Raw genomic sequence first — 26,042 nt, 5'->3', positions numbered from 1 at the left:
AAAAAACTGATCTCATTCAGATTTCTGTTTTACTTGTACTCATTTGTGTGTGTGTGTGTGTGTGTGTGTGCATGTGTGTGTGCATGTACTTAGTTCTGTATGATTTTACTGCTTGTGTAGATTTGTATATCCACCACTATTGTCACGATATTGCAGAGTTCTGTTACTATAAATATCCTTAAATTTGCCCGTTTATACCGTACTTCTCTCTTTCCCACTCCACCCATGCCCAAATCTATAGCCTCTGGTAACCACTAATCCCTTCTTCATTTCTAAAATTTTGTTATTTCAAAATGTCATATAAATGGAATCACACATATTTAACCCTTTGGAATTGGCCTTCACGAAACTCACCATAATTCCATGGAGAGTCATCGAGGTGTTGCATGCATCATTAGTTCATTCCTTCACATGGCTGAGTACTAGCTCATGGCTGTACCATGGTTTGCTCAACTATTCAGCCGTTGAAAGACATCTGGGCTGTGTTGGGCTATTATAAATGAAATGCCCATGTAGGTTTTCGTGTGAACGTAAGTTTTGATTTCTCTGGGATAAATGCTCAGAAGTGCAATTTCTGGGTTGTATTGTGATATTTAGTTTTATAAAAAAAAACCCTGCCAAATTGTTTTCCAGATGAGTTGTACCATTTTACATTCCCAGCAGCAAAGTACGAGTGATCGTTTCTCCGCATCCTTGTTAGCATTTGTTGTTGACATCACTCTTTTATTTTAGCCATTTTGATAGGTGAGTAGTGATACCTCACTGTGATTTTAATTTGCACTTCCTTGATGGCCAATGATGTTGAACATCTCTTTGTATGTTCATTTTTCATCCGTATATTATTTTAGGTGAAAAATCTGTTCATGTCTTTTGCCCATTTTCTGATTGAATTGTGTACTGCTGGGTTTTGAGAGTTCTTTATGTATTATAGATACTAGTGATTGTTGTATATATGGTTTGTTGCCTCTATTTTTTAAAAATAGTTGCTCTGAATATGGAATTCTTGTTTGATTTTGTTGCAGTGCTTTGAATATATTATTCTAATGCCTTCTAGATTCTGTTTTTTTTCTGATGGGAGGTTAGCCTTTAATTGTATTATCGGTCACCTGTATGTGAAGAGTCATTTTTCACTAGTCGTTTTCAAATATTTCTCTTTGTCTCTTAGGCCAGCATATCTGAATGCTTTGGAGCAGGAAAAAAAGTTTATCTTTCAATTTTTGAGTAGTTCACAGGCTCACCCTCAGGACTAGAAAATAAGGTTAGGAGAATGGGTATAAACAAGGAAGACTACAAAGCCAAGGCCACAGACAACAGAACACTGAACACTGGGTACCCATCTTGCACTGGTGATGCCATCCTGCCACTGGTGCCCCTGGAAACAGGATGAGGCTATCAGCTATCTGTCGCCAAAAGAATGAAATTGCCATTGTCCTTGCATCTTTGCTTACTAGCTCCCAATTCAGTGTTTAAGGTGAGAACATCTGATTGGCTGAGCCTAAGACAAATGTCCATTTTCTAGCTGCACAAGAGGCTGGGAAAGTGAGTATGCTAGTAATTTACCTAGCCTTTCAGCTCCAAGCCCATCCTTCTATTCTCTTCTCGGATGCTCGGAATGGGACTCCGCGAGCTAAGTTTTCTCTTACTCTTTTGCCAGTTTGCTTCTCATTAGACTCTGTGAGAAAATTGAAAGGTGAAATGAGGGGAGAAGGGGTTTTTCTTCCAGTTTCTGGCTCTCGTCAGCATCTCTCCAGTAGCAGAAAACAGTGACGCCTCCAGTCTCCGGATCCTTTTGGCATTTTTCAAATCAGCTGCATTTCGCCTCTTTGGAAATATCAGCACCAGCTGGCTCTGCCTCTAGACCCAGTGGATCAACACAACGTGAGCCACATTTCTCTCAGAAGTCTGAACACCAGTCACAGTGCATTTTAGAGGACCTAGTGACAGTCACACGGCCCTCACCTCTTTGTCTTTCCAGAGGTGTGAGCACCAGGGCCTGGGCCCTTTCTACGAACTCTTAGGTCTAGTAACCCCAAATATTTTATTCCCCCAAACCTAGGAGGGATGGACGCCTCAGGTTCTCCCCTTTGGGGCTGTTATCCTTACAATACTCAAGTAATCCATTCTCAGTATTAAATTCTCTGTTTGAAATACTGAGTATGGTTTCTGTATCCTTTACTGAACCCCCGATTGATAAAGTGAGAGCCTGGTCCTTTATTTATCTATCTATCTATCTATCTATCTATCTATCTATCTATCTATCTATCTTTTTTATTTTTTTATTTTTTAATTACAGTTGACATATAATAGTGTATTAGTTTCAAGTGTACAGCATAGTGGTTAGACATTTACATAATTTATAAAGTGATCCCCCCAATTGGTCTAGCACCCACCTGGCACTATACATAGTTATTATTGACTATATTCTCTATGCTGTACTTTACGTTCTCCTATTTTGTAACTGTCAATTTGTGCTTCTTGCCTTTCACATTTTTCACCCAGCCCAGCAACCCCCTTCCCATCTGGCAATCGCCAGTTTGTTCTCTGTATCTATAGGTCTGTTTCTGTTTTGTTTGTTCATTTATTTTTGTCCTTTAAATTCCACATGTAAATGAGATCATATGGTAATTGTCTTTCTCTTGACTTATTTCATTTAGAATAATACCCTCTAGGTCCATCCATGTTGTTGCAAATGGTAAGATTTCATTCTTTTTTATTGACCCTTTCAACTTTCATAGTGGAACACTGGTTTTAGGTCACACCAAGACTCCCCATGGTAAAGAATTCTTCAACTGAAGGAATAAGATTAAGATGCTTAATATTAAAAAGATATTAAAAATAGCCACGATGTCCACCCAATTTCCAGCTAGGCTGTGGGATCTGGCAACACCTTGCTACTCTTCAAACTTGGATTTTAGCTCCACTTTTGCTATTGATTTGCTATGTAATCTTGGATATTTATTTCCTACTAGAAGCTTCCATTTGTACATGTGTGAAAAAAGGAAAGTTGTTGGGGCTGGTGGAGCAATAGTTCCCTCAACTTGGACGTTCTCTGAGTTTTCAAACCCACCGCAGCTTCCTCTGTGTATTCCTGGCTCTGAGGGGCAGCTTTGAGGGAAGAGTAAAGAGAGGGAAGGTGAGGTGTCCTGGGTCTGTACGGCGCCATGAGCGACAAAGTTTCCGCTCAAAGTGTCCTCTGGGTTCTAGAGGGCAGAGAAACAAGCAAACAGTTGACAACAAAGAGACGCAGCATCTCCCACTGAGGTCCTTATAAGGCAGAGGTTCCCTGTGTTCACCCCTAAGGCCTCTGGGTTCAGCGGATGAGCAGACACTGTCAACTACAGGGCACGCTCTGGCCATTTCCAAGGACCTCTCTGGTCCATGGGCCCCAAGGACAGATGATTCTGTTTCAGCCACTCATGTACATCGACCCCAGCAAGGACCAAGAGGTACCGATGGAGTAGACAAGCACCAGGCACTTATCAGATTTGGCAGGGCTCCTGAGCTGCCATACCTTCTCAGACTTAGAAGTACTCTTTTGACATCATTAGTCCATCACTTGCAACTGATGGATGGGAAACTGAGGTCCCGGGAGGAACATTCCTCCACCCCACCCCGTCCCAACCAGGTCATATGTTCAACCAGGGGCAAAGTTGGGATTCAGATTTGGATCTCTTTATTCCCAGATACGTGCTCTTCCCACAGGATGCAGACCAATGATGACTCGTGGGTAATTTGGTCTGGATTATAAAGATACACAAGACTGAGACAGACCTCCCAGGAGAACAGACTAGCTCTCATAGAGATGTAGAGGCAAGGGCAATATAAATGAAGGGACACCACACACGGGGACCATTTGGCTGCAAAACCACGAAACTAGCAGTGTTTTGCGGTGGGGGGGGAGGTCTTCAACACGACCCTGCCTTAATTGGCCCCCACTTTCAATGATTCTAACATTTTCTCCCCATCTCTTTCTACACGGGAGCAAAAAGCCAATAGACTTCTTAAGTTTTAATTTTTTTTTCCCCCACTGATGGATTGGCTCTTAAATATCATTCAATCCACAGGTTCTGAAACTTTAAAGTCACTGGTAATACTTGCTTGAAATACAGATTCTTGGACTCTACTTGTAGAGATTACAATTTCCTAGATCTAGGAGACCCATATTTTATACAACTCCCCCCTGCCCCAACCGCCACAAGCGATTCTAATGTTGGCGTTTGCTAATGGCATTTTCAGAAATAGTCATCAGTTTAACTAGCCCATTTTAAAGAGGGAGAGACTCAGACATGAGGTCAGGGAAGGTCTTGCTCAACAGTAAATAGATCTCAGACTCTCTTTACGAGCCTCTTGATACAAGTCATCCTGAATAATGAACTTACTTGGAGGGGCTGTCCAGATTTTGATGTGCTGTGATGACCAAGCTTCCTGCTCTGGGGCTCCCTTCTCAAGGCCGGCACCCTCTTATCTTGCCCAGTCCTTTGGGGTCCCCTTCCCTTCTTCCTCCAGACTCCTCCATGCCTCCCTTTCCTCCTTCACTCCCTCCTTTCCTCTCTCTTTCCTCCCACTTCCTTCCCATTTGTTCCAAGTACCTACTACCTCTTGCTGTGAATAAATTTCCCCCAAACTTAGATTAAAACAACCATTTTATTTTATTTTTCTCACCATTTTGTGGGTGAGGAATTTGGGAAGGAGTCAGCTTGGTGGTTCTCTCTTCGGGTCTTCACATGATTGCAGTCAGATGTCTGCTGGGGCTTCTGAAGGCTCTCTTAGGTTGGGAACTTTTGTTCACGTAGTTGGAAACTGTTGCTGGCTCAGACAGGGCTTAGCCGGGGCTGTTGACCAGAGCATCGACATGTGCCTCTCCAGCATGCCTGTCTCAGGGAAGTTGGACCTCTTACATGGCAACTATCCCCTGTGCCCCCCAAACAAGCATCCTAAGAGGATCAAGTGCGAGTTACAGTTTCTAGTTTAACTTTGGAAGCCATGTAGTATCATTAGGCTTTACTGCAGTCACAGAGTTTGCCCAGAATCAAAGCAAGAGTATATAGACTCTACTTCTATACAGGAGGCATATGAATGAATGTGGGGACCTTGACTTTTTTTTTATTACACTTTTATTTAATGAGTATTAATTTTCTTTGTAGAAAACTTAGGATTTCTACAAAGGAAATAATATTCTAATAAGAAGAAAGATGTATCTCTTCACATATAACCTTGTATCTCTTCACATATAACCTTGTTCAACAAAGATCCTCTGTAGGATCTAAACTCATGAATAGACCTAAACTGGCAGTACCTAGTGTTCATTTGCTGTGAGTAGATTTCTCATTTTACAGACAAGCCTCTTACTTATGGGAAGAGGTTCAGGGTTTCAGAACGCCTTTAGTATATATTTCCTGCTACCCGAGGGGCAGAATTCACCTGCTGTCCATCAAATGACATCCACTTGCAGCTGCAGGGCATTCTGCAGGGGCACTATTCTGCTCCAGAGTTAAATACATACAAAACAGAGTTAAATACATATAAAGACATAAAGCACACAGGATAATCCCCTGGTAACCATATATGCCCTCCAATCTTACGGAACTATAATTTGCTTACTGTTCCTCAAATAAAATTTTTATTTTTTTTAAGTTTTCAAAATTTTTTTCAAATAAAAATTTTAAATTTCTATCTCTTGACTACCTTTCTCCATTTTTTTTTCTTCTCAGTGTCTCTCAGCTGGAATCCTATATAAACTCCCATCCAAATACTACCATTTCAAGGGCCAGGCAAAGTCCCATCTCGCCACTAAAAACAAAGTCTTCCCAGACTATTCTACTCTGTGGTAATCTAGGCTCTGACCTTCTTTAACCTTTACCAAGCACTAGACTTCAATCTCTTTGTGGCCTAACACTGTTATTTAGCTTTTCACAAGTGTTTGACTTATCACCCACTTAGATTGTAAGCTTTTAAAAGGCAGATTCCTATATTCTGTTTTTCCCATATTCCTCATACACCTACACTGTAAATACTCTACATGTCCTGGTTTTGAAAAGTAACACGGTCAATCCAAATATGGCCTAACATGTACATGTAGTGTTCTTTCCAGATTTTTTCTGGAACCAATTTATGTCCTCGGTATAAACATGGATTTTCTGCTAGCCCAATAAATTTTTTGTTGTGGTGTCAGAACTCGTCAGCTGAGCCTGTGTCCTGGCTGCGGGACTGCAGTCATTCATCCTGTGGGAACTTAACTTCGATGTCCTAAACAAAATGTAGATCATCCTTCTTCTGATTTTCTTAAAAAGTTCATCCATGACACGCTTCCTTTTGGCAAACTTTTTGTCATCTAGTTTGTTCAGGTCTCAGAATCGATGGTTGTTTCCTGTCGAATCTGTTCCGTTTTTTTCTGCCAAACTCTGCCCCTAGAAGCAACTTTGTAAAAAACCAAATAACATCTCCAGCTGGCTCAGGGGCACTTGTTGCAGGTAACTCTTGTGTTGTGGTTTGTTCTGTAATTGTTCAGCAGCTCTGTTGCAACCTGAAAACTTTGAAACGTTTTGGACTGGCAGGATGTGCTGGTGACTTCTCTCCTTCGTGTCATTCTCGTAGATTAAGAAAACAGCTGGAGGCTGGAAGCTAATTCCACACTTCTTGGCAGTGCACACCATCCTCACATATACTTCAGGGTAAATCACAAGAAATCTGATGAAAATGTGTTAGTCACATAATGACTTCCTGGAAGGGGAGGGGGAGGCCGGGAGCTCAGGGTCTGCATGCGGGGTCGGGGTCAGGCTGCCACCCTGCTTTTTTTTTTTAAATGAAAAATTATATTTTTTATTATGTTTTATTTTTGCATTAAAAATCACAAGAGTTTAAAAATTCTTTTATTTAAATGTATAACATAATTTAAATTATTTATTTTTTTAAATTTTATTTTATTATTAGTTTCAAGTATACGGTACATTGGTTAGACATTTATATAGTTTATGAAATGATCCCGCTGATTACTCTCTGTCTTCCCTCTGGCTCTCCACCCAGCCATTACATTACTGCTGTCTGCATCCCCTATGCCGTGCTCCCCATCCCCGTGACCATCTATCAACTACTAATTTGTACTTCTTTAACCCTTCACCCCTTTCTCCCACCACCCCATCCTCCTCCCCTCTGGCCGACACTAGATGGTCTTCTATATTTGTGTGTCTGTTTGCGATGAAATTGTTCCTTTCGTGCCTTAGCTTTTAAACTTTTCCATGGTCCAATATCTTTTCTTTCTTCATCCCTCCTTTCTTCATCTCCTCTTTGCTTCCCCATATCTCCTTCTTTCAAGACTCTCTCCGTTTTCTTCTATTTTTTAATTTTTGTGCTGTACCTTGGGACTGTCTCGTTTACTGAAGGCCCAAGAAACAAACTCACCAGCCCTTTTAGAGATGGATCTTGAAGTTGATGGAGCTCAAACTTCAGTGCCCCTCACTTGAGCAGCCCCTTTAAGACTCTGCGAGTGGCCCAAGTAATATGTTCACGTGGTCACGTGATTTGTATTATCTGTCAAAGTAAGATATTCTAACCATAACCAGTCCTACTGCCCTCTCTTTCCACTCTGACTTTCCCTGTGTCACACTTCTTCTGGGTCAGGCGGTGACAGAATGGCTGCTAGCATCTTTGGCATCCAGCTACAAGGAAGTTGAGTTGGGGATATATTTAGTTTAGAGTCAATGGCCTATATTTAGGTTGTTCTCAGTCACTTCTATGTATTATAAGTTGACGCTCTCTGTCCTGATGTAGGAATGGCTCTTAGCAAAATTCCTGTCACCTACTACTGTGCCAGTTCTCTGACGTGATGACGCTACATCATGGAGCTAGAGGTTGTGTTTTAATGGAATGTATCCACCCCAGAAAAATGCAGGCGGTGGAAGAGAAACAAGCTTTGAGATCTATGAAGCCAGAAAAATCTGTCTGTGGAAAATTCTTCCAAACATCAGATACATAAATTTATAAGTATAAAAAAAAAATCACTTCTTATGGAAGCCTGTTTACTAGCAAGAATATACTCAATAATTCAATATGTACAATATTAAATGCAGCATGCATTTTTTTCTTTTTTGATGAAATTGTACAAGAGAGAATGTATTTGACTTCCTGTGTTTTAAGGGCAAAAACCTGTGGTAGAACTCCAAATATCATATACGGCTGTACGTTCAGGATGTATCTTATGCAGCCCAACTACAATCGAAATCAAAATACAATCATAGTTTGGTTAGCTCTATTCAACAAAAGAATGAATTATCTTTCCATAGGAATCAATTAATTATTAAAAATTAATTAATAATTAATCTATATGGATTTTGTGTAATTTGTGATATTTGTTAGCTTTTCTAAATTTACAATCGATTGTAATTTTCTTTCTCGTTTGAAATAATATTCACTTTTTAATTGAATTTGTATTCATTTTTAAAAGGAACTCTAACTTCATAAACTTTAGTGTATACAAAACTGGGATCTTAAGCACCTTATGACAAGTGTCACCAGAGTTCTCAATCTGCAGGATTTTCATACTCCTCTCTCCCCTTTTTGGCATCACTAGAAGACCCAACGACTTCTTCTTCTCTGAGAACTGCACACAGGGAGCAGATGTGAATTATTCAGCCTCAGAGATATCAGACCTCACAGAGCACTTTATTAGGGAAAGCTGGAGGCTTCCAAAGGATGAATGGGGGCCCTGAACGTTGAAGAGACGGGGTCACACCCTGAGAAAGGGTCAAAGGGTGAAGGACATTATGTTTGAAGAGAAGCTGAACTGGAGGAAAGGCAGTAAGCAAATCCTGGAGTTCACGTTTGGAACATCCAAGGTCTTGGCAGCTGAGATTTGGCCAGTGGAAACCAATATGGAGCATCAGTCAGGCACACGTGGAGCAAGCCTGGATTATGAGCCAAATCCTGGAGGTTGTTCCAGTTCAGGTTATCATATCCAAAAATATGATGAAACCATGAGACAGCAAAATAGAAAAGGATGAGAAGTGATGTCAGAAGCATGGCCAGGTGAGGGGTCTCCCTGGATCTCTCCCCTTGAAATAACAACAAGCCGAACATCTGCAACTCAAAATAGAAAAGAATGAGATGCTTAGGCCCTAATCCCCTTAGGAACTGAATCTTGCAGTTAGTGGAAAAAGGGAAGTGAGAACATTTCTACGTCTTTTCACAGGACAAAGTCACAGTGGAGTGACTTTGGGGGCTCCTAGAGTGATCGTGTGTTTTGGTTTTCCAGTAGAGTCCCCGTTTATGCCTGTTGTTCCAGTATAATGATTAGTGGCACCTCCTTTCACTCTCTCTGGTTTCTTGGTTTGGTCAGTAAAGCATGTGATTGTCCAGGCTATACTCACCTTAAGAAAGAAAAGGAAGAGAATCAGTGAGGAGATTTGGTGAGAAGTAAAGGCCTAGAGTGACTGGCTGGTGCCTGGTGCCTAGCGCTGGGCTGATTCACTGGGCCTTCTCCTGACTTGGTATTGGACACTCCACCCCTTCCGCTTCCTCTCTGCACCCCTATTCATTTTATGCTTGCCAATTGTGACTACTGCTTCCCTTCCCACCCTCTTTTTCCCAAAACATCCTCTACTTGTCCCATGCGAGGTCCCATCTTACCTCCTGATTGGATTAGTTATATCAGCTCCAAACCTGCCAAGTTCTTGGAATAGACCAGCCAAGACCCAGACCTCCCAGCATGGCCCTGGTGTGCATGGGAGTCTGGGACCCCTGGGACTTACATTTTTTTTGGCAGATGTCCTGGCAGACATATTTAGATTGGAAGTTGTTATTGTTCCCTTGGCAACCACCATAGATGAATCTGAAGCACATCTGAGTATTTCTATCATACCACCAGCGTGGAATGTAGGCCATGCAGGGGCCCTCTACTTTTGGCAAACTGCATATGTCTGCAGGGAGATTGCAGGGTAGAGCAGTTTGGGTGCCTGCTCCCTAGAGAACATCCCAGGCATGTGCAAAGGCACATGTGTGATACTTTCAGAGCAGCATATGCCTAGAATGTCCACCCCACCCTTGCTCACAGGGTGCATTGCTTTTCACGCCTCAAAACCCTTCTCAGACATCAAACGCTTCTATGACGTCTTTCCTGGCTCTACTCTCTACCCCTTGTTTTTCTTGATTGCTTCTCAATCTTGCACAAACATTTACCACTTCTATGTAGTTATTTGTTTATATTTTCTGACACTTCCATGAGAATGTGAGATTTATGCCCTATGTCATCTAGGTACACAAGTTCTTAGCAGATAATTTGGCATCGAGTGGATGCTTCAGGAATGTTTACTAACTATGGGCAGTGAACACATATTGCGATATATTTACGACATGCCGTTGAATCATACACTTCCAGCTTATTGGACTTTGTTGCTCAATGTTACCTCAATAATTTTTAATAATAAAAAAGAAAAAAGATTTAAAAAAACGATCTAATATATCTTGAACTTCAAGAAGCATTTATAGAGCAACTGTTTTGTGCATAGCGCTGTGAGGTACAAATAGAGTTCTTTATAACCTTATAGTTTAAGATCTTTCAGATGTTAAATCACGAATCCCTTTTCCAGGAAAACCTTTCCTGAGTTCCACTGAGCAAGGGAAGCCCTTCACGGTGTGTCAGGGGCACCTGTAAATATTTGTGGAATGCATGCATGGATGAATACTCCTTGACGGTCTTCTTTAAAGCCCAGGGATATGGGCAGAGAGAAAAAGGTGGTTAGGGAAGGCACCCCGGATTTATATAGACAGAGAGGCCTGGAGGGGAAAAAGCCAGGAAATAAAAATTGTGTACGTGTCTCTTATAGCTATCCTATCACCTGACACCATAGCAGCATTTCATGGGACTTCACGGCTTCTTGGCATCTCGGAGGATCACGAAGCTCAACCAAGAGACCATGTGGTCTAATGCCCTCATCTTCCTTACAGCTAGGGAAACTAAAGCCCATAAAAGGAAAATGGTATTACTCATATCACACACCTCAATAGCAGCATAAATGAAATAAAACCATGATCCCCACACCCACCCCAGTCTAGCACTGGTAGGATTCGTATCAAGTAGAAGACACACCCAGACCCTTGGTCAGACACCAGCCATCAGTGAAGCAGGGGAAGGGTCCAATGATGCCGATGCAGCTGGGCTGAAAGTGCGGGCAGGGAGGAGGGCTTTGGAGAGTTCGAGGGATTTGTGAGTTACCTTCTTTAAGGTTTAAACATTTCTTTGCACAGTTAAACTTGCAACACTGAAGACCCAACGACTTCTTCTTCTCTGAGAACTGCACACAGGGAGCAGATGTGAATTATTCAGCCTCAGAGATATCAGACCTCACAGAGCACTTTATTAGGGAAAGCTGGAGGCTTCCAAAGGATGAATGGGGGCCCTGAAAGTTGAAGAGACGGGGTCACACACTGAGAAAGGGTCAAAGGGTGAAGGACATTATGTTTGAAGAGACGCTGAACTGGAGGAAAGGCAGTAAGCAAATCCTGGAGTTCATGTTTGGAACATCCAAGGTCTTGGCAGCTGAGATTTGGCCAGTGGAAACCAATATGGAGCATCAGTCAGGCACACGTGGAGCAAGCCTGGATTATGAGCCAAATCCTGGAGGTTGTTCCAGTTCAGGTTATCATATCCAAAAATATGATGAAACCATGAGACAGCAAAATAGAAAAGGATGAGAAGTGATGTCAGAAGCATGGCCAGGTGAGGGGTCTCCCTGGATCTCTCCCCTTGAAATAACAACAAGCCGAACATCTGCAACTCAAAATAGAAAAGAATGAGATGCTTAGGCCCTAATCCCCTTAGGAACTGAATCTTGCAGTTAGTGGAAAAAGGGAAGTGAGAACATTTCTACGTCTTTTCACAGGACAAAGTCACAGTGGAGTGACTTTGGGGGCTCCTAGAGTGATCGTGTGTTTTGGTTTTCCAGTAGAGTCCCCGTTTATGCCTGTTGTTCCAGTATAATGATTAGTGGCACCTCCTTTCACTCTCTCTGGTTTCTTGGTTTGGTCAGTAAAGCATGTGATTGTCCAGGCTATACTCACCTTAAGAAAGAAAAGGAAGAGAATCAGTGAGGAGATTTGGTGAGAAGTAAAGGCCTAGAGTGACTGGCTGGTGCCTGGTGCCTAGCGCTGGGCTGATTCACTGGGCCTTCTCCTGACTTGGTATTGGACACTCCACCCCTTCCGCTTCCTCTCTGCACCCCTATTCATTTTATGCTTGCCAATTGTGACTACTGCTTCCCTTCCCACCCTCTTTTTCCCAAAACATCCTCTACTTGTCCCATGCGAGGTCCCATCTTACCTCCTGATTGGATTAGTTATATCAGCTCCAAACCTGCCAAGTTCTTGGAATAGACCAGCCAAGACCCAGACCTCCCAGCATGGCCCTGGTGTGCATGGGAGTCTGGGACCCCTGGGACTTACATTTTTTTTGGCAGATGTCCTGGCAGACATATTTAGATTGGAAGTTGTTATTGTTCCCTTGGCAACCACCATAGATGAATCTGAAGCACATCTGAGTATTTCTATCATACCACCAGCGTGGAATGTAGGCCATGCAGGGGCCCTCTACTTTTGGCAAACTGCATATGTCTGCAGGGAGATTGCAGGGTAGAGCAGTTTGGGTGCCTGCTCCCTAGAGAACATCCCAGGCATGTGCAAAGGCACATGTGTGATACTTTCAGAGCAGCATATGCCTAGAATGTCCACCCCACCCTTGCTCACAGGGTGCATTGCTTTTCACGCCTCAAAACCCTTCTCAGACATCAAACGCTTCTATGATGTCTTTCCTGGCTCTACTCTCTACCCCTTGTTTTTCTTGATTGCTTCTCAATCTTGCACAAACATTTACCACTTCTATGTAGTTATTTGTTTATATTTTCTGACACTTCCATGAGAATGTGAGATTTATGCCCTATGTCATCTAGGTACACAAGTTCTTAGCAGATAATTTGGCATCGAGTGGATGCTTCAGGAATGTTTACTAACTATGGGCAGTGAACACATATTGCGATATATTTACGACATGCCGTTGAATCATACACTTCCAGCTTATTGGACTTTGTTGCTCAATGTTACCTCAATAATTTTTAATAATAAAAAAGAAAAAAGATTTAAAAAAATGATCTAATGTATCTTGAACTTCAAGAAGCATTTATAGAGCAACTGTTTTGTGCATAGTGCTGTGAGGTACAAATAGAGTTCCTTATAACCTTATAGTTTAAGATCTTTCAGATGTTAAATCACGAATCCCTTTTCCAGGAAAACCTTTTCTGAGTTCCCTGAGTTCCACTGAGCAAGGGAAGCCCTTCACGGTGTGTCAGGGGCGCCTGTAAATGTTTGTGGAATGCATGCATGGATGAATACTCCTTGACGGTCTTCTTTAAAGCCCAGGGATATGGGCAGAGAGAAAAAGGTGGTTAGGGAAGGCACCCCGGATTTATATAGACAGAGAGGCCTGGAGGGGAAAAAGCCAGGAAATAAAAATTGTGTACGTGTCTCTTATAGCTATCCTATCACCTGACACCATAGCAGCATTTCATGGGACTTCACGGCTTCTTGGCATCTCGGAGGATCACGAAGCTCAACCAAGAGACCATGTGGTCTAATGCCCTCATCTTCCTTACAGCTAGGGAAACTAAAGCCCATAAAAGGAAAATGATATTACTCATATCACACACCTCAATAGCAGCATAAATGAAATAAAACCATGATCCCCACACCCACCCCAGTCTAGCACTGGTAGGATTTGTATCAAGTAGAAGACACACCCAGACCCTTGGTCAGACACCAGCCATCAGTGAAGCAGGGGAAGGGTCCAATGATGCCGATGCAGCTGGGCTGAAAGTGCGGGCAGGGGAGGAGGGCTTTGGAGAGTTCGAGGGATTTGTGAGTTACCTTCTTTAAGGTTTAAACATTTCTTTGCACAGTTAAACTTGCAACACTTCATCCTCTCCGGGCAGTGTTTGCTCTTCGTACACTGATTTATTTCTTGGATTTCACATTTTGTTCTCGATCTGGGACACAGTCCTGAGGGAGGGGAAGAGGGGACCTTGAAGGGGCCAGAGCCCTCCAGTCATAGGTCCATGGCACCACTGCAGAATCAGGGGAACTTGTCTGCACTTCATGGCGCAGGAAAGTAGGGACCTTCAGAGTGCTCACGATTTTCACACTGCTGCCCCCACCCCGAACCCCATAATGACTCACTATCTTATTGCTAAACCCAGCCCTACCCCTACCCCCACGGCCCAGAGAGTTTCAGGGGAAAGGACGCTCTCCCCTAAGATGGCCCTGATCACTCTGCTTCCTGTGTTTGGAAGCTCCTTGCGTGCGGACGGGGGCGCCACAGGTCTTGGTGACAGAGATCTTTGTTTCCGGAGTCAGAAGACCAGGCTTTTGAATTCTGCACAACCCTTGGTAAGGCAGGCACCATCTCTGAACCTTGATTCCCTCATCTTGCCTACAGCACTGTTTTGAGGATCAATGTGACAAAGCTTGTCAAGCCATTGTCAAGCTGCCTGGAACATGATAACAATAACTAGCACTGATGAAATGCTCACTGGTCCTTTCCCCCTTAGTCCTCATTACGGCGCTACAGGTGAGCCCTCTTAATATTCACATTTTATAAACAGAGGACTCTGAAGCACAGGGAGGAGATGTGAACTTGCCCAAGGTCATATGACTACTAAGGAACGGAGCCAGGATATGAACCTGCGATGTATGGCTCCACTGCTGTCTGACTGTGCTATATATTTAGCTGCGAATTATAGGGGTCTTCACATCTCACCATTTCAAGAGACTTCCAGAGACCATTCTTTACCCCTAAAGGCAAGAATCCCCTGTGGGTGTCGGTGTGGGAAGGCTTTGGGGGGCTACAACGGGAAGATTGGGAAGCTGGTGGGGGTGGTGCTGCGGGAGTGGCCTTTCTTATGAGAAAGACCCTAAAGCTTCCCAAGTTCTCTTAGTCCCTGTCATGAGCTCCAGGTCCAGGAACTTCCATGAAGTGAAATGTCCTCTCAGAATGACAGTGGAGAGTCTGTTGCCACAGACTCAGACTCCTGCATTCACCGAGGACATCTTACCAGGAGGAAGGGGGCTGAAAGGATGACCCCAAACATCTCCCCTCTCCCACCCGGGATCCCAGGCTGAGGTGGGGATCTAAGCGTTCCTCAGCCCTAGAATTCTTTGTTCCTTCCTCCCAGCCAAGTTCTGTTCCTCTACTGGAAGGGCTGAGTCCCCAGTACTTACTGTGAAAGAACCCCTGAACCAGCTCAGGTTCCTGGACACCCCCCAGAAGGATGAATGGCACCAGTATTGGTAGAAGTCCCGAGAGCCCCATTTTAGGAGGGGCCAGCCTGGCCAGTGGCACCAAAACTAAGAACTACTTCTGAGCAGCAACTGCCTCTGAGCTTTTGACGGTCCTGGCACAGCCTAACACTCCAGGAGCCACATGTTGCTGGAGACAAGCCAGCCGCCCTCCCGCCTCTGGGGAACACCAACTCCCTGAGGCCATAGGTGGGACTAACTGGCACCCACAGGACCAACTTGGGGGAAGGGGTTTCTTATAGGTAGCACAAAATCCTCAGCGAGCTGAGGCTCTCGCTGGCTCTCTGGTCAACCAGAGAGAGCAGGCGATGCTTATCTGGGGGCTCCTTTCACAGAGGGGGTGTTCGATCACCGGGGCTTCCATTTTTCAGGGAGAGTTTGGAAGTCAAGAATAGCCTACTTCTCGACTTTCTTTCCATTCTTTCTCTTTTCCAAACATGTCTATGTTTGTGTCTGCTTATTTTTCTCACACTGTTTTTCTTCTCTCTGTTCCTCTTTCTTTTACTCTGTGCCTCTCTTTCTCTCTTTTTCTTGTGTGGGTCTCTTTCTCTCTGCCTTTCCATTTCCTTTCTGTCTTTTTCCCCTTTCTTCTCTTTGGCCCACCCCCCTAACTATGGTCAAAGAGTAAAGGTATTGTCATGCATAGCATATAGAGAAGGAGACAGGCTAATTCCAGATTGAACTCAACCTTCCAGAGTATCTGTCAAGGTCATGGTGCTTTGAAAGTAGGAGAGAATATTAGAGCGAACAGAGAGGTTCCATTATCTAGAGCGGTTTGGAATCGGTGATGCAGAAGGTAATAATAGATGTCAGTTATGACCTCAGAGCCCGTTGCATCAGTGGGAGTGGCCTGAAGATCGTTCCTTTGAAGTTTCCAATGTAAGGCCTGAAGCATCAGTAAGATGTTCTCTAAGCTCACCTGCAGCTGTAGGAGACAGTTCTGGTGCACATTTTCCCCCTGATCGATTTTTTTTTTTAATTGAGGTAGAATTCACATCAGATAACAGTAACCATTTTTTAAGCGAATATTTCAGCAGCTTTTTAGTATCTTCATAATGTTGTGTAACCACTATCTTCATTTTATTAATTCAAAATATTTTCATTGCTCCAAAAGAAAACCCCATACCCGTTAGCAGTCACTCTCTATTTTCCCCTAGATTCCTCCAGCCCCTGGCAACCACTTATCTACTTTCTACCTCTGTGGATTTACCTACACTGGATACTTTATATAAATGACATCATAGCGTGTATGACCTTTCGTGTCTGGCTTCTTTCACTTAGCATAATGTTTCTGAGGTTCATCCACAGCGTAACATGCATTAATGCCTCGTTCCTTCTTATGGCAGAATAATATCCAGTGCACGAAGCAGTGATAGCTTTCTGCTTCAAGCATCAGAGTCTTTACGTCAATGCTGTGGGTTTTCTCTGGCTCCTGGGAGCTTGCTTAGCTTACATGCAGAAAAGTCTGGAATAATGAGGGATTTCATACCCCCAGGCATCCAGTAGGGGATGGGAATCAGTGGACACATGCTGTGGCTTCCCCATAACTGGAGGCAGATGAAGAAAATGTGGAGGCATGTTTTACAGAAGGTCCCCAGTGGGATAAAGCTACCGTTTCCCACGGTGGTAACGAGCTCATAATCGACTCCTCTCTTTCCTGCATCATTCGCCCTACCCGCTACTGTCATCTCCCAAATAAACTACTTTCACTTACGCCCTTGCCTTAGGATTGGTTTCTGGGGGCTCCAAACTAAGGTAATGCCTGTGGACCCTTGTCTTAAAAGGGTTTACAATTTTTTGAAGAAACAGAGGATAACAATATCCCCGGGGCTCTCAACTTTCAAGGTGCTGATTTTCTTCACTCCGTTTAATGGTGTCTCCAGAAGCCTCAATAAGTTTTTACTCTCCACAAACCATGATGTGCCAACAGATGTGAATTATTCAGCCTCAGAGGCGCAGGGCCAAACAGAGTACTTTATTGAGAAAAATTGGGAGCTACACAGGTATAAACAGGGGGCTCCAGAAGTCGAACATAAAAGAAGGAGGCATAGAGATGGCATCAAAACAGGCTGATATTGTGTATGAAAGGAGGCTGAGAAGGGGAAAGGGGAGGCAGACCCTGGGGTTCAGTTTGGGGAAGGGCTGAGGCCTTGAAATGCTGGGAGTGGAGCAGTGGAAACCACCCTACAGCATCTGTCGGGCACACAGACAAAGAGCCTTGGATCCGAGCCAAATCCTGGGGGTTGTTCTGGCGTATTCTCATGCATGTATAGTCTTTAAGCCTGTTGAGAATGTAAGACACGATCAGCTGAACATCTTGAGCTCAGCTCATCTTTGGAACTAGTCTTGAAGTTTATGTTTGTACATCTTTCCGTAGGACATGAAAAGGAAATGGTTTAACTTTGGGAATCTATAAATCTCCTTAAAGAAAAAATGGGATATGGGTAAGAGTGGATTGCTAGCAAAGAGCTGTAATGAAAAAATTGATGGGCTGGAAATTGACGGCCTGGGGTGGATGGTCAACATATCCAGTGAGAGAGTGGCTGTCCTGTAACCTCTCTGAAGCTGGGTCTCTGAGATTTTAGCAAGTCTGCATCTTCCCTCCACCCCTCATCCTTGCCAGCTTTGATTCACATCCCTTCCTAACTTCAGCATCCAGAAACCACTGTCTAACCCTCTGTGAGATGTATTCTTGCCTCCTGAATGGAGCTGGTTCTGTCAGCTCCTGGTCTGCCGAGGATGTGGCTCTCCTGGAATGGACCTGCCAACACCCAGACATCCCCGCATGGCTCTGGTGAGAGCATGGGAGCCTGGGGCCCTTGGGACTCACGTTTTTTGAGGCACATGTTCTGGCATATGTCTTTGGTTTGGAAGTTGTTATTGTTTCCTTGACAGCCGCCATAGATGAAGCTGAAGCAGGTATCATTATGGTTATCATACCACCAACGACGAAAAAAAGCCATGCAGGGGCCGGAGTCTTTTGGCATCTTGCATACATCTGCGGGAAGACCCCAGAGTTGAAAGCTTAGAGTGCCTATCTCGAAAAAATGCAGCCGTTATTGTCCCACCAGCAACTGCCATAGATGAAACTGAGTAGGCTCCTTACGCCTTATTACACATACCTCGGAGGCCCAGCTTCAATGATGCATCGTGCACGTTTGCAGGGGGGCTCCAAAGTGGAGCTTTGTGGGTGTCAACATCCCAGGAGAACACTGGTCCTCCCTTTTTCTTCTGGCCTCATTGTCTCCCCTGAGAGTAAGAAGGCTCTGGTTTCAAGACTCTGCTCCTAATTCAGTGTGTGCCAGTTGAGCTCCGGAATGTTACCTGTCTTGTCCTGGACTTTCTTTTCTGTAAAATGGGAATGCAAAATCCCACCCTGCTGGCTGCACCGGGCTGCCCTGAGGTGCAAGCGAAGCCACCCTCAAGGGCTTCTAAGCTGTGAGCTCCACTGTGCCTGGCAGAGAGAGTAGCTCTGCTCAATAAATACACCCTGAATGGATGAAAGATATGGAAGTGCCTTGAAAATGACACATTATAAGCCATTTACTCTGCCCTCCAAACCATGCCAAGAAAAGACTGCGGGGATCGTGAGCAAGGGCAAGTCCACGCAGGGAAAGCAGGGGGTGGTTTTCCACATGGTCAAGCACCTTTTCTTCCTGCAGTTAGCTTCAGCCCTGCTACCAGTTGAATTGCTGTCTCAAGCCACCCCCATTCATATGTTAAAGTCCTAACTCTTGGTACCTGAGAATGTGACCTTATCTGGAAACAGAGTAGTGGCAGAAGTAATTAGTTAAGATGAGTCATGCTGGAATAGGATGCATCCCTACTCCCATATGGCTGATGTCCTTATAAAAAGGAGAAACTGGGACACAGACACACATAGGGAGAACACCATGTAAAGATGAAGACAGGTCTACAAGCCAAGGAACACCAAAGACTAGCAGCAAACCATCAGAAGTTCGGGGAAAGCCATGGAACACATTCTCCCTCATACTCTGAGAAAGAACCAACCCTGCCAACACTTGATCTTGGACTTCTAGCCTACAGAACTGTCAGACAATACATTCCTGCTGTTTAAGCCACCCAGTCTGTGGTACTTTGTTACAGCAGCCTTAACAAACTGACATAGGTCCGAATTACACAATGAGTTCCCTGAGGGTAAATCCCCCAGCTAAACTGTTAAGTCCTGTTGATTTTTACTCCCTTGTGGTTTGCTTCTCTGTCACTCTCTTTAAATTTTATTTACTTATTTATTTTTCAATTACAGTTGACATTCAATATTATATTAGTTCCAGGTGTACAGCATATTGGTTAGACATTTATGTAACTTATGAATTGATCCTCCAATAAGTCTAGTACCCACCTGACATCATACATATTTATTACAATATTATGGACTGTATTCCCTGTGCTGTACTTGCCGTCCCTGTGACTATTTTTATAACTCTAATTTGTACTTCTAAATCCCTTCACCTTTTTCACCCAGCCCTCCCAACCCCTATCCCACTGGGTAAACCTCAGTTCATTCTCTGTATCTATGAGTCTGTTTCTGTTTTGTTTGTTCATTTATTTTGTTCTTTAGATTCCACATATAAGTGAACTCATATGGCATTTGTCTTTCTCTGTCTGACTTATTTCACTTAGCATAATACCCTCTAGGTCCATTCGTGTTGTCGTAAATGGTAAGATTTCATTCTTTTTATGGCCGAGTAATATTCCACTGTATATATGTACCACATCTGCCACTCTCTTTAATTTAAGTCTCAGGGTCTCATGCCTGGGCTGTTGAGATAGCCTCAAATTGACTTCCTGCCTCTGTCCCTGGCCCCTCCAACCCATCCTTCATGCTGCCCACCAGAGAGCAGGACTTGATGGATCTGAAACGAAGCTGATCACATCCTTCCACAGCAAAGAGCTAGACTTCATGACAAGGTCTTCCCATGACCCACAGGCCCTTCATGACCTGGCTCTTGCCAGTGGCTCTGGCCTCCTCCCCTACCACAGACCCTTCTGATCTCTTGCAACCTTTAACGTGCCATGCTGTGCCACACTCTGCACCTCACTCCATATTCCCTCTGCCCACCCCACTGTTGTTTGTTAGTGACACTCCTATTCTCCCTTCAAAACCTTTCTCAGACATCAGTTCCTCTAATGTGTCTCTGACATTATTCTACATCTCACACATCACAGGTGCCTGAATTGACCCTGCATTTTCCTATGGTCCTTTGACTCTCATGAGCATGTTTGTCATTTATTTACATCTTTGGTCTCATCTGTGAGGCTGTGAGTTTCTAATGAACAGGATTGTCTCTGATATCATCTTGAAACCCCATTCCTAGCAGGTGGTCCGGCAGAATGTTGAGGGTACAACAATGAATGAATAAAGAATTTTTGACCTGGATTGAATAAGTCATTCATTGAATACCTACTATGTGCTAGATGCTTTAAGATACAAAGAAAAGGCATGGCCTCTGCTATTTACAAGCTCCTGGTCACAAATGACAAATAATTCAAGTTCCTACGTGTCACAAGGCTATTATATGTCAGGCAATGCTCTAAGCACTTCATGTCATCAACGGATTGGCTCTTCCAAATAACCTTTAACATTGGTCCTTTTGTTATCTGAGGAAACTGAGGGACAGCAAGGGAAAGCTGATAATTTGCCCAAGACAAATAGGCTGGTGAAAACCGGAGCTAAGATCTGAACTCAGGAAGTCTGAATTCAGCATCCCTCACCTGCAGGCAAATGAACGACTTACCATCCTCCCGCTTTCTCCTTCTGTTCCATTGTCAAGTCCTGTTTACTTTACATCCTAAATACCTTTCAAACACATCTCACTCTTCTCCATCCCCTCAGCTAACTCTCTAGTCCAAGCTACTATTTTCTTTCATCCTGAAGTCCTTGAAGACATTCTGTTCCTTCTCTGTAGGCATAGTAAACATCCGGTCATGTCACCGCCTTCCTCAATGGATTTTCATTGCTCTTAGGATCAAAATGAGACTCTAGCCCACCAGACATTACCTACCTACTATCTTTTTTTCTGTACACCATGCTCATACTTCCTAGGGCCCAGTATTGAATACATGCTATTCCTTGTGCCTGGGAAGCCCTTCCACCTACTTTTGGCCTAAATTTCCTACCTGCCCTTCTGAACTCAGCTCCAGCTTTACTTTCTCAGGGAAGTTTTCTCCAACCTCCCTGATCACAGTGGTCATAACCTATTATGAGTCTCAGAGACATTTGATAAATATTTGTTAAATGAATAAAGAAAGTATCTTTGATAGTCTTTCTGGGACCCAGGGAGATGGGTATGGAATGAATATTGCGGCAACAAAGGAAAAACCCTGTGGTCTGGAGTGGTTCAGGGAGGTTTCCTGGTGATGAGTCAGATTTGTATAGGCAGAGAGATGATCACTCTGGAGCAAAAAGCAAAGCTGTACATACTGCTTCATTATCACTTGCAACAACAATACAGTGGGCCAACAGTGGCTACGTGGGGACTCAGAAAATAATAAGAATAAAAAGTAGTCAAGAGATCACCCAGTTCAGTCCCACCCCTGCACCCGTCTTTGAATGGGGAAACTGAGGCCCAGACAGAATGAAGATATCACTTAATGTCAGACATCATATCAGGGACAGTGCTGAATGGAGATTCTGGGTCTCCCGCCTTGCTCAGAGACCAGCCCTTAGCGAACGAGGGACAATGCCAGCCCAGATGGGCAGAAAGCGAGGGCATGGGTAGAAGGATAGGTTCTTCTGAGGGCCTAAACATTACCTTGTTGGAGGTCTAAACATTTTTTTCCGCAACTGAAGACACAACACTTCTTGTTTTCCGGGCATTGTCTGTCTTTTTTACATTCATCTCTTTCTTTGAATTTACATTTCTCTCGGATTCTGGGGCATCTCCCTAGGAAAGGGACAATCTTTCAATCACGAGTCTTAGAGGGTACAATGCCCACTCTTCCCCAGACCCAAGGCATGCCTGGGGAGTCAGAAAGTCTGCTTTTGCTTTGCTTATCCCCAGAAGTCCTCTTCCTCAAGGTGTGCTCACTCATTTCCCAGCTCTGCCCACACGACTCTCTCTACCTTCTAAACCCATCCCTAGTCCCACCCCCAAGTCTCATCCTTTGGAAGGATTTCTCAACCTTGGCACTAGTGACATTTGGGCTGGATAATCATTTGATGGGAGGGGAAGGGCCTTCCCGTGCATTGTAAGATGTTTAGCAGCACTCCTGGCCTCTACCCACTGGATGCCAGTAGCACTCCCCAGTTGTAACAACCAAAAAATGTCTCCAGACATTGCAAATGCCCCCAGGAAGGCGAAATCGCCTTATGGAAAGCCACTGGCCTAAATGAACCTGCTCATTTGGGCGTGGAGGAGTCAGTGTTTGGAAGTTCCTCTGGGGGGCGCTCTTGTACAGTGATAAATAGATCACTGACCCTGGCTTCAGACTGGGTTTTTAAATTCTAACTCTTGGTTTAATAGATCCCCTCTCTGAACGTTGATTTCTTCATTCGTAAAATCGTTTTAGCCTTACAGAGTTGTGAGAAAGAAATGAGACAAAGTGTGTAAAGTATAATCATAACAACTGATGCACAGTAACAGTAACTAACATTTGTTAAGTATTTACCATAAGCCAAGCATCTTCTAAGCATTTTAAATGTGCTTTCTCATTCAATCCCCATAATAGTTCTATGAAGTAAGTTTCATTAATATCCCCATTTTGCAGATGAGGAAACTGAAGCATATGGGATTTAAGTAACTTACCCGAGCTTACATGCCTACTAAGTGGTGGGACCAAAATTTGGACCCACCAAGTCTGACTTCATATTCCTCTTTAAACTCCTATTTTCTGTAAATGGTAACAATTATCATTATTACTATATAGTCATGGAGTATTACTGTCTTAAGTTCAAAGGAATGTCTAGATACCGTCCTTTATCCCAAAGTCAGGAACACTTAGGGATCCAGGAATCCTTTATAGGACTGTATTTGAAAGAATCAGAAGTCAATAGGGATGATGCCCAGAGAAAGGGGGCTATTTTGTGGTGGAGTGAGGGGAAGATCCCTTAGGCTTTGCAGATTCCTAGTCCCTCCCACAAATGCTATATCCTGTGGCTCTTCCCACCCTCTCACCTCCTGGCCCCAAGAAAGACCCTCTACTTCAAAGATGTTGAAAGTGGGGTTTGCCTTAGGTCTGGATTCTTGCATTCGTGAAAGAGATCTTCCACAGAGAGCGAAATAGGAAGAAATATTCCAAATACCTCCCCCTCTTTCCCAAACCCAGGGCCAGGGCTAAGATGGTGAAAAGCAACTCAAGTCTGAGAAATAATTTTTCCTTGGTCCTTCCTCCCAGCAAACTTTCTTCTCTCCAGGACAGGTATTGAGGCCCCAGTACTTACTGGGAAAGAGCCATTCACTCAGACTTGGCCCCTGGACAGTCACTAGAAGGATAGAAAGCACCAGGATGCTCACAAGTCCGGGAGACACCATTCTGAAGAAGAGCTGACTTGTCTGGCGGTTCCAGAACACGAAAATGTCTGGCTGCCTTTGTCCAGCCTATTCCTTCAGTAGTCTGTATCTGGGATTTGCGATCTGGAGTCAAGCCAGCCACCCCCTTCTGCTGGGAACACCAAGTTCTTGAGATCATCAATATGACTAGTTGGCATCTACAGCTCACGGCACTGGGGAAGGGTCTCTTATTGGATGGCTCCTGATCCTTAGCCACTTAGGCTGGCCTGGGCCCTCTGGTCAATGAGGGGGAGTGGGCAAAGCTTGTCTCACTTTCCAGGCTACCTTAGGAGTGAATGGAGTCATCTTCGTAATTCTGAGAGTTGTGGAGTGTCCTCAATCTTCAGTTATTTCTCATTTTATCTGCACACTAACTGGCACACTGCTTTTGTTTGTCTCTGACAATGTGTCTTTTGGATCTCTTGGTATCTCTTTTGTTTCTCTGTGCCTCTCTGTGTCTATGTCTGACTTTTTCTTTTTCTGTGGGTCCCCCAGGCTCTCTGTGCCTCTTTCTCTCTCTCCCACACTTTCCTCCCATCTTTCTCCCTTTTCTCTCTGGGTCACTCATATTCTTTGACTAAGGCCAAAGAGTAAAGATGTTACCACAGAGTGCGGTGTGGAGGAGGAAGCAGGGTGATGGCAGAGTGTGCAGATAATATTTGTCAAGGTTGTGCTACTTTAAGAGCAGGAAAGAATGTCAGAGCTTACAAGGAGCTACCAGCATTGGTGCAAATGCCTTGTTGTCTGAGGAGGAACTGTGAATTGAAGAGCGCTTCCTAAGAGACTACAATGCAATAAAGGTCAATAATGCCGGATTTTAACTGGAACAGTGGCAGGGCTGCTGGCAAGTGCGTGCTGAACTACTTGGCAGCTTTCTAACAGCCACGGGATCCACAACACAAGCCAGTCAGTCTTCCTAGAGGAAGAGACACTCTTCAAAGAGTGAATGTCATCTGTAGAGTTCCCATTTTCTTCGCTAACTAAGTATTGCACTTTGGGGCCAAACTTTGTTCTTGAACGTTCCTACCTGTTGGACAGAAGCTAGACAAATCCAGCTTTATCATCAGCGAGTGGCTATATAGTCACAAAATTTAAGATCACAGACAGAGCCCCTTAGCCTATTGGTAGTGATGTTCTTGGCTAGGAATGCCTGAGACACTCAGGCACGGCTGCATTTACTCTTGTACTAAGCCCCACAGACAGCCCTCCCTACCACCGCAAGGGCCAATGTTGTGGCTGGACCAGCCCCGTGGTTCTTATTATGATTGCAGGACTCTCCTCTACAAAACCATTAGGGAACTTTGAAGAACAACATTTATTACTCACAGATCCTGGAGGGTACATGGCAGCCTGGAGGGCCACACAGCAAGGTTGAGGGCGGAGGGAGGGGAGACAGTGCAGATCTGGGGCTCTGCCTTTATTAAGGTCCAAGTGTAGGGTGTCTTGGGTTTCACAGGTTCATTCTTTATTAGAGAATTTAAAGCATAAAAGTGGGAATTAGGGCATGGGAAGAGAGAGACAGAGTCACTCAAGAGGTCAGTTATCTAGGGTACTCAGGGCTCTCTAAGGGAACTTCATGGGTGGGAGGAGCCTGGTTCCTTATCTAGTAGTTATTTTGTTAATATCTGTATCATATATCTGGCAATATGTTTATTCAAAATGGATGCCCTTGAAATCAAAAGCTTGATGTCAAGCACTTACACTACAGAATCCCATCTAAGTCTATGGCCATGCCTCCCTGAACATGCCCGATCTTGTCTGATCTTGGAAGCTAAGCAGGGTCAGGCCTGGTTAGTACTTGGATGGGAGACCACCTAGGAAGACCTGGTGTTGTAGGCGTTAAAAAAAAAAAAATCGCATCTCACCAACATCACGATCTCACTAGAACCCAGAAAGAGTCCAGGGAATGGAATTTCTAATGAACAACCAAGACGTCTTAAGCAGCGCCGTCTCAGCCCAGGAGGGAGTGAAAAGCTGAAGTGTCGAGGTGGAAGGACTCTGAGGACCATCAAGTCTCATTTTCTCATCTTACAGATAGAGACCATAAGGCCCTGAATAGTGACGATGCTGACTCAATGTCACTCAGCGAGTGTCAGAGATAAAGTTAAGAGGGAGCTGAGCATTTAAGCTCTTGCCACTGGTCACTACGGAATCTTCTTATACTGGTGTGGATATAATATTTTACTATAGAGTTGA

The 26,042-nt window shown here is 44.0% G+C and overlaps 2 protein-coding genes and 2 pseudogenes across 2 annotated transcripts; 1 reads left to right on the top strand and 3 right to left on the bottom strand.

Annotated features, from left to right (window-relative positions):
• Positions 1-6,168: 6,168 nt before the first annotated feature.
• On the bottom strand, positions 6,169-6,671 carry LOC105298211 (annotated as a pseudogene).
• Positions 6,672-8,516: 1,845 nt separating this feature from the next.
• LOC105298255 (WAP four-disulfide core domain protein 6A-like) lies at positions 8,517-15,370 on the bottom strand. The gene is made up of 4 exons (XM_011369401.2): positions 15,256-15,370; positions 13,906-14,037; positions 12,433-12,600; positions 8,517-8,596 (listed from the first exon to the last, which is right to left on the bottom strand). Exons 1-4 carry the CDS (start codon positions 15,344-15,346, stop codon positions 8,517-8,519), a joined length of 471 nt encoding a protein of 156 aa, XP_011367703.1. The 5' UTR covers positions 15,347-15,370.
• A 2,003-nt stretch (positions 15,371-17,373) lies between these two features.
• Positions 17,374-23,828, bottom strand: LOC105298210 (eppin-like). Its single transcript, XM_011369336.2, has 4 exons — positions 23,738-23,828; positions 22,110-22,241; positions 18,164-18,331; positions 17,374-17,615 (listed from the first exon to the last, which is right to left on the bottom strand). Exons 1-4 carry the CDS (start codon positions 23,826-23,828, stop codon positions 17,593-17,595), a joined length of 414 nt encoding a protein of 137 aa, XP_011367638.1. The 3' UTR covers positions 17,374-17,592.
• Positions 23,829-25,566: 1,738 nt separating this feature from the next.
• On the top strand, positions 25,567-25,685 carry LOC111745186 (annotated as a pseudogene).
• The last annotated feature ends 357 nt before the right edge of the window (positions 25,686-26,042 follow it).

The sequence above is a fragment of the Pteropus vampyrus genome, unplaced genomic scaffold (genome assembly GCF_000151845.1).
Source record: "Pteropus vampyrus isolate Shadow unplaced genomic scaffold, Pvam_2.0 Scaffold147, whole genome shotgun sequence".
Taxonomy (NCBI): Eukaryota; Metazoa; Chordata; class Mammalia; order Chiroptera; family Pteropodidae; genus Pteropus; species Pteropus vampyrus.
The sequence above is the reverse complement of the archived record's forward strand: the minus strand, read 5'-3'. Positions and strand labels throughout refer to the sequence as shown.

Excerpts from the sequence above, each read along its gene's own strand:
- LOC105298210 (XM_011369336.2), bottom strand. The coding sequence starts at position 23,828 with ATGGTGTCTCCCGGACTTGTGAGCATCCTGGTGCTTTCTATCCTTCTA. Across the intron at positions 18,332-22,109 it reads ATGTTTAGACCTCCAACAAG|ATGTATGCAAGATGCCAAAA; the intron begins GTAATGTTTAGG and ends GTCTTCCCGCAG. Across the intron at positions 17,616-18,163 it reads GAACATGTGCCTCAAAAAAC|GCTTAAAGACTATACATGCA; the intron begins GTGAGTCCCAAG and ends CATTCTCAACAG.
- LOC105298255 (XM_011369401.2), bottom strand. The coding sequence starts at position 15,346 with ATGGGGCTCTCGGGACTTCTACCAATACTGGTGCCATTCATCCTTCTG. Across the intron at positions 14,038-15,255 it reads GGTTCAGGGGTTCTTTCACA|GACTGTGTCCCAGATCGAGA; the intron begins GTAAGTACTGGG and ends CCCCTCCCTCAG. Across the intron at positions 8,597-12,432 it reads GGACATCTGCCAAAAAAAAT|TTCTCAGAGAAGAAGAAGTC; the intron begins GTAAGTCCCAGG and ends CCCTGTGTGCAG.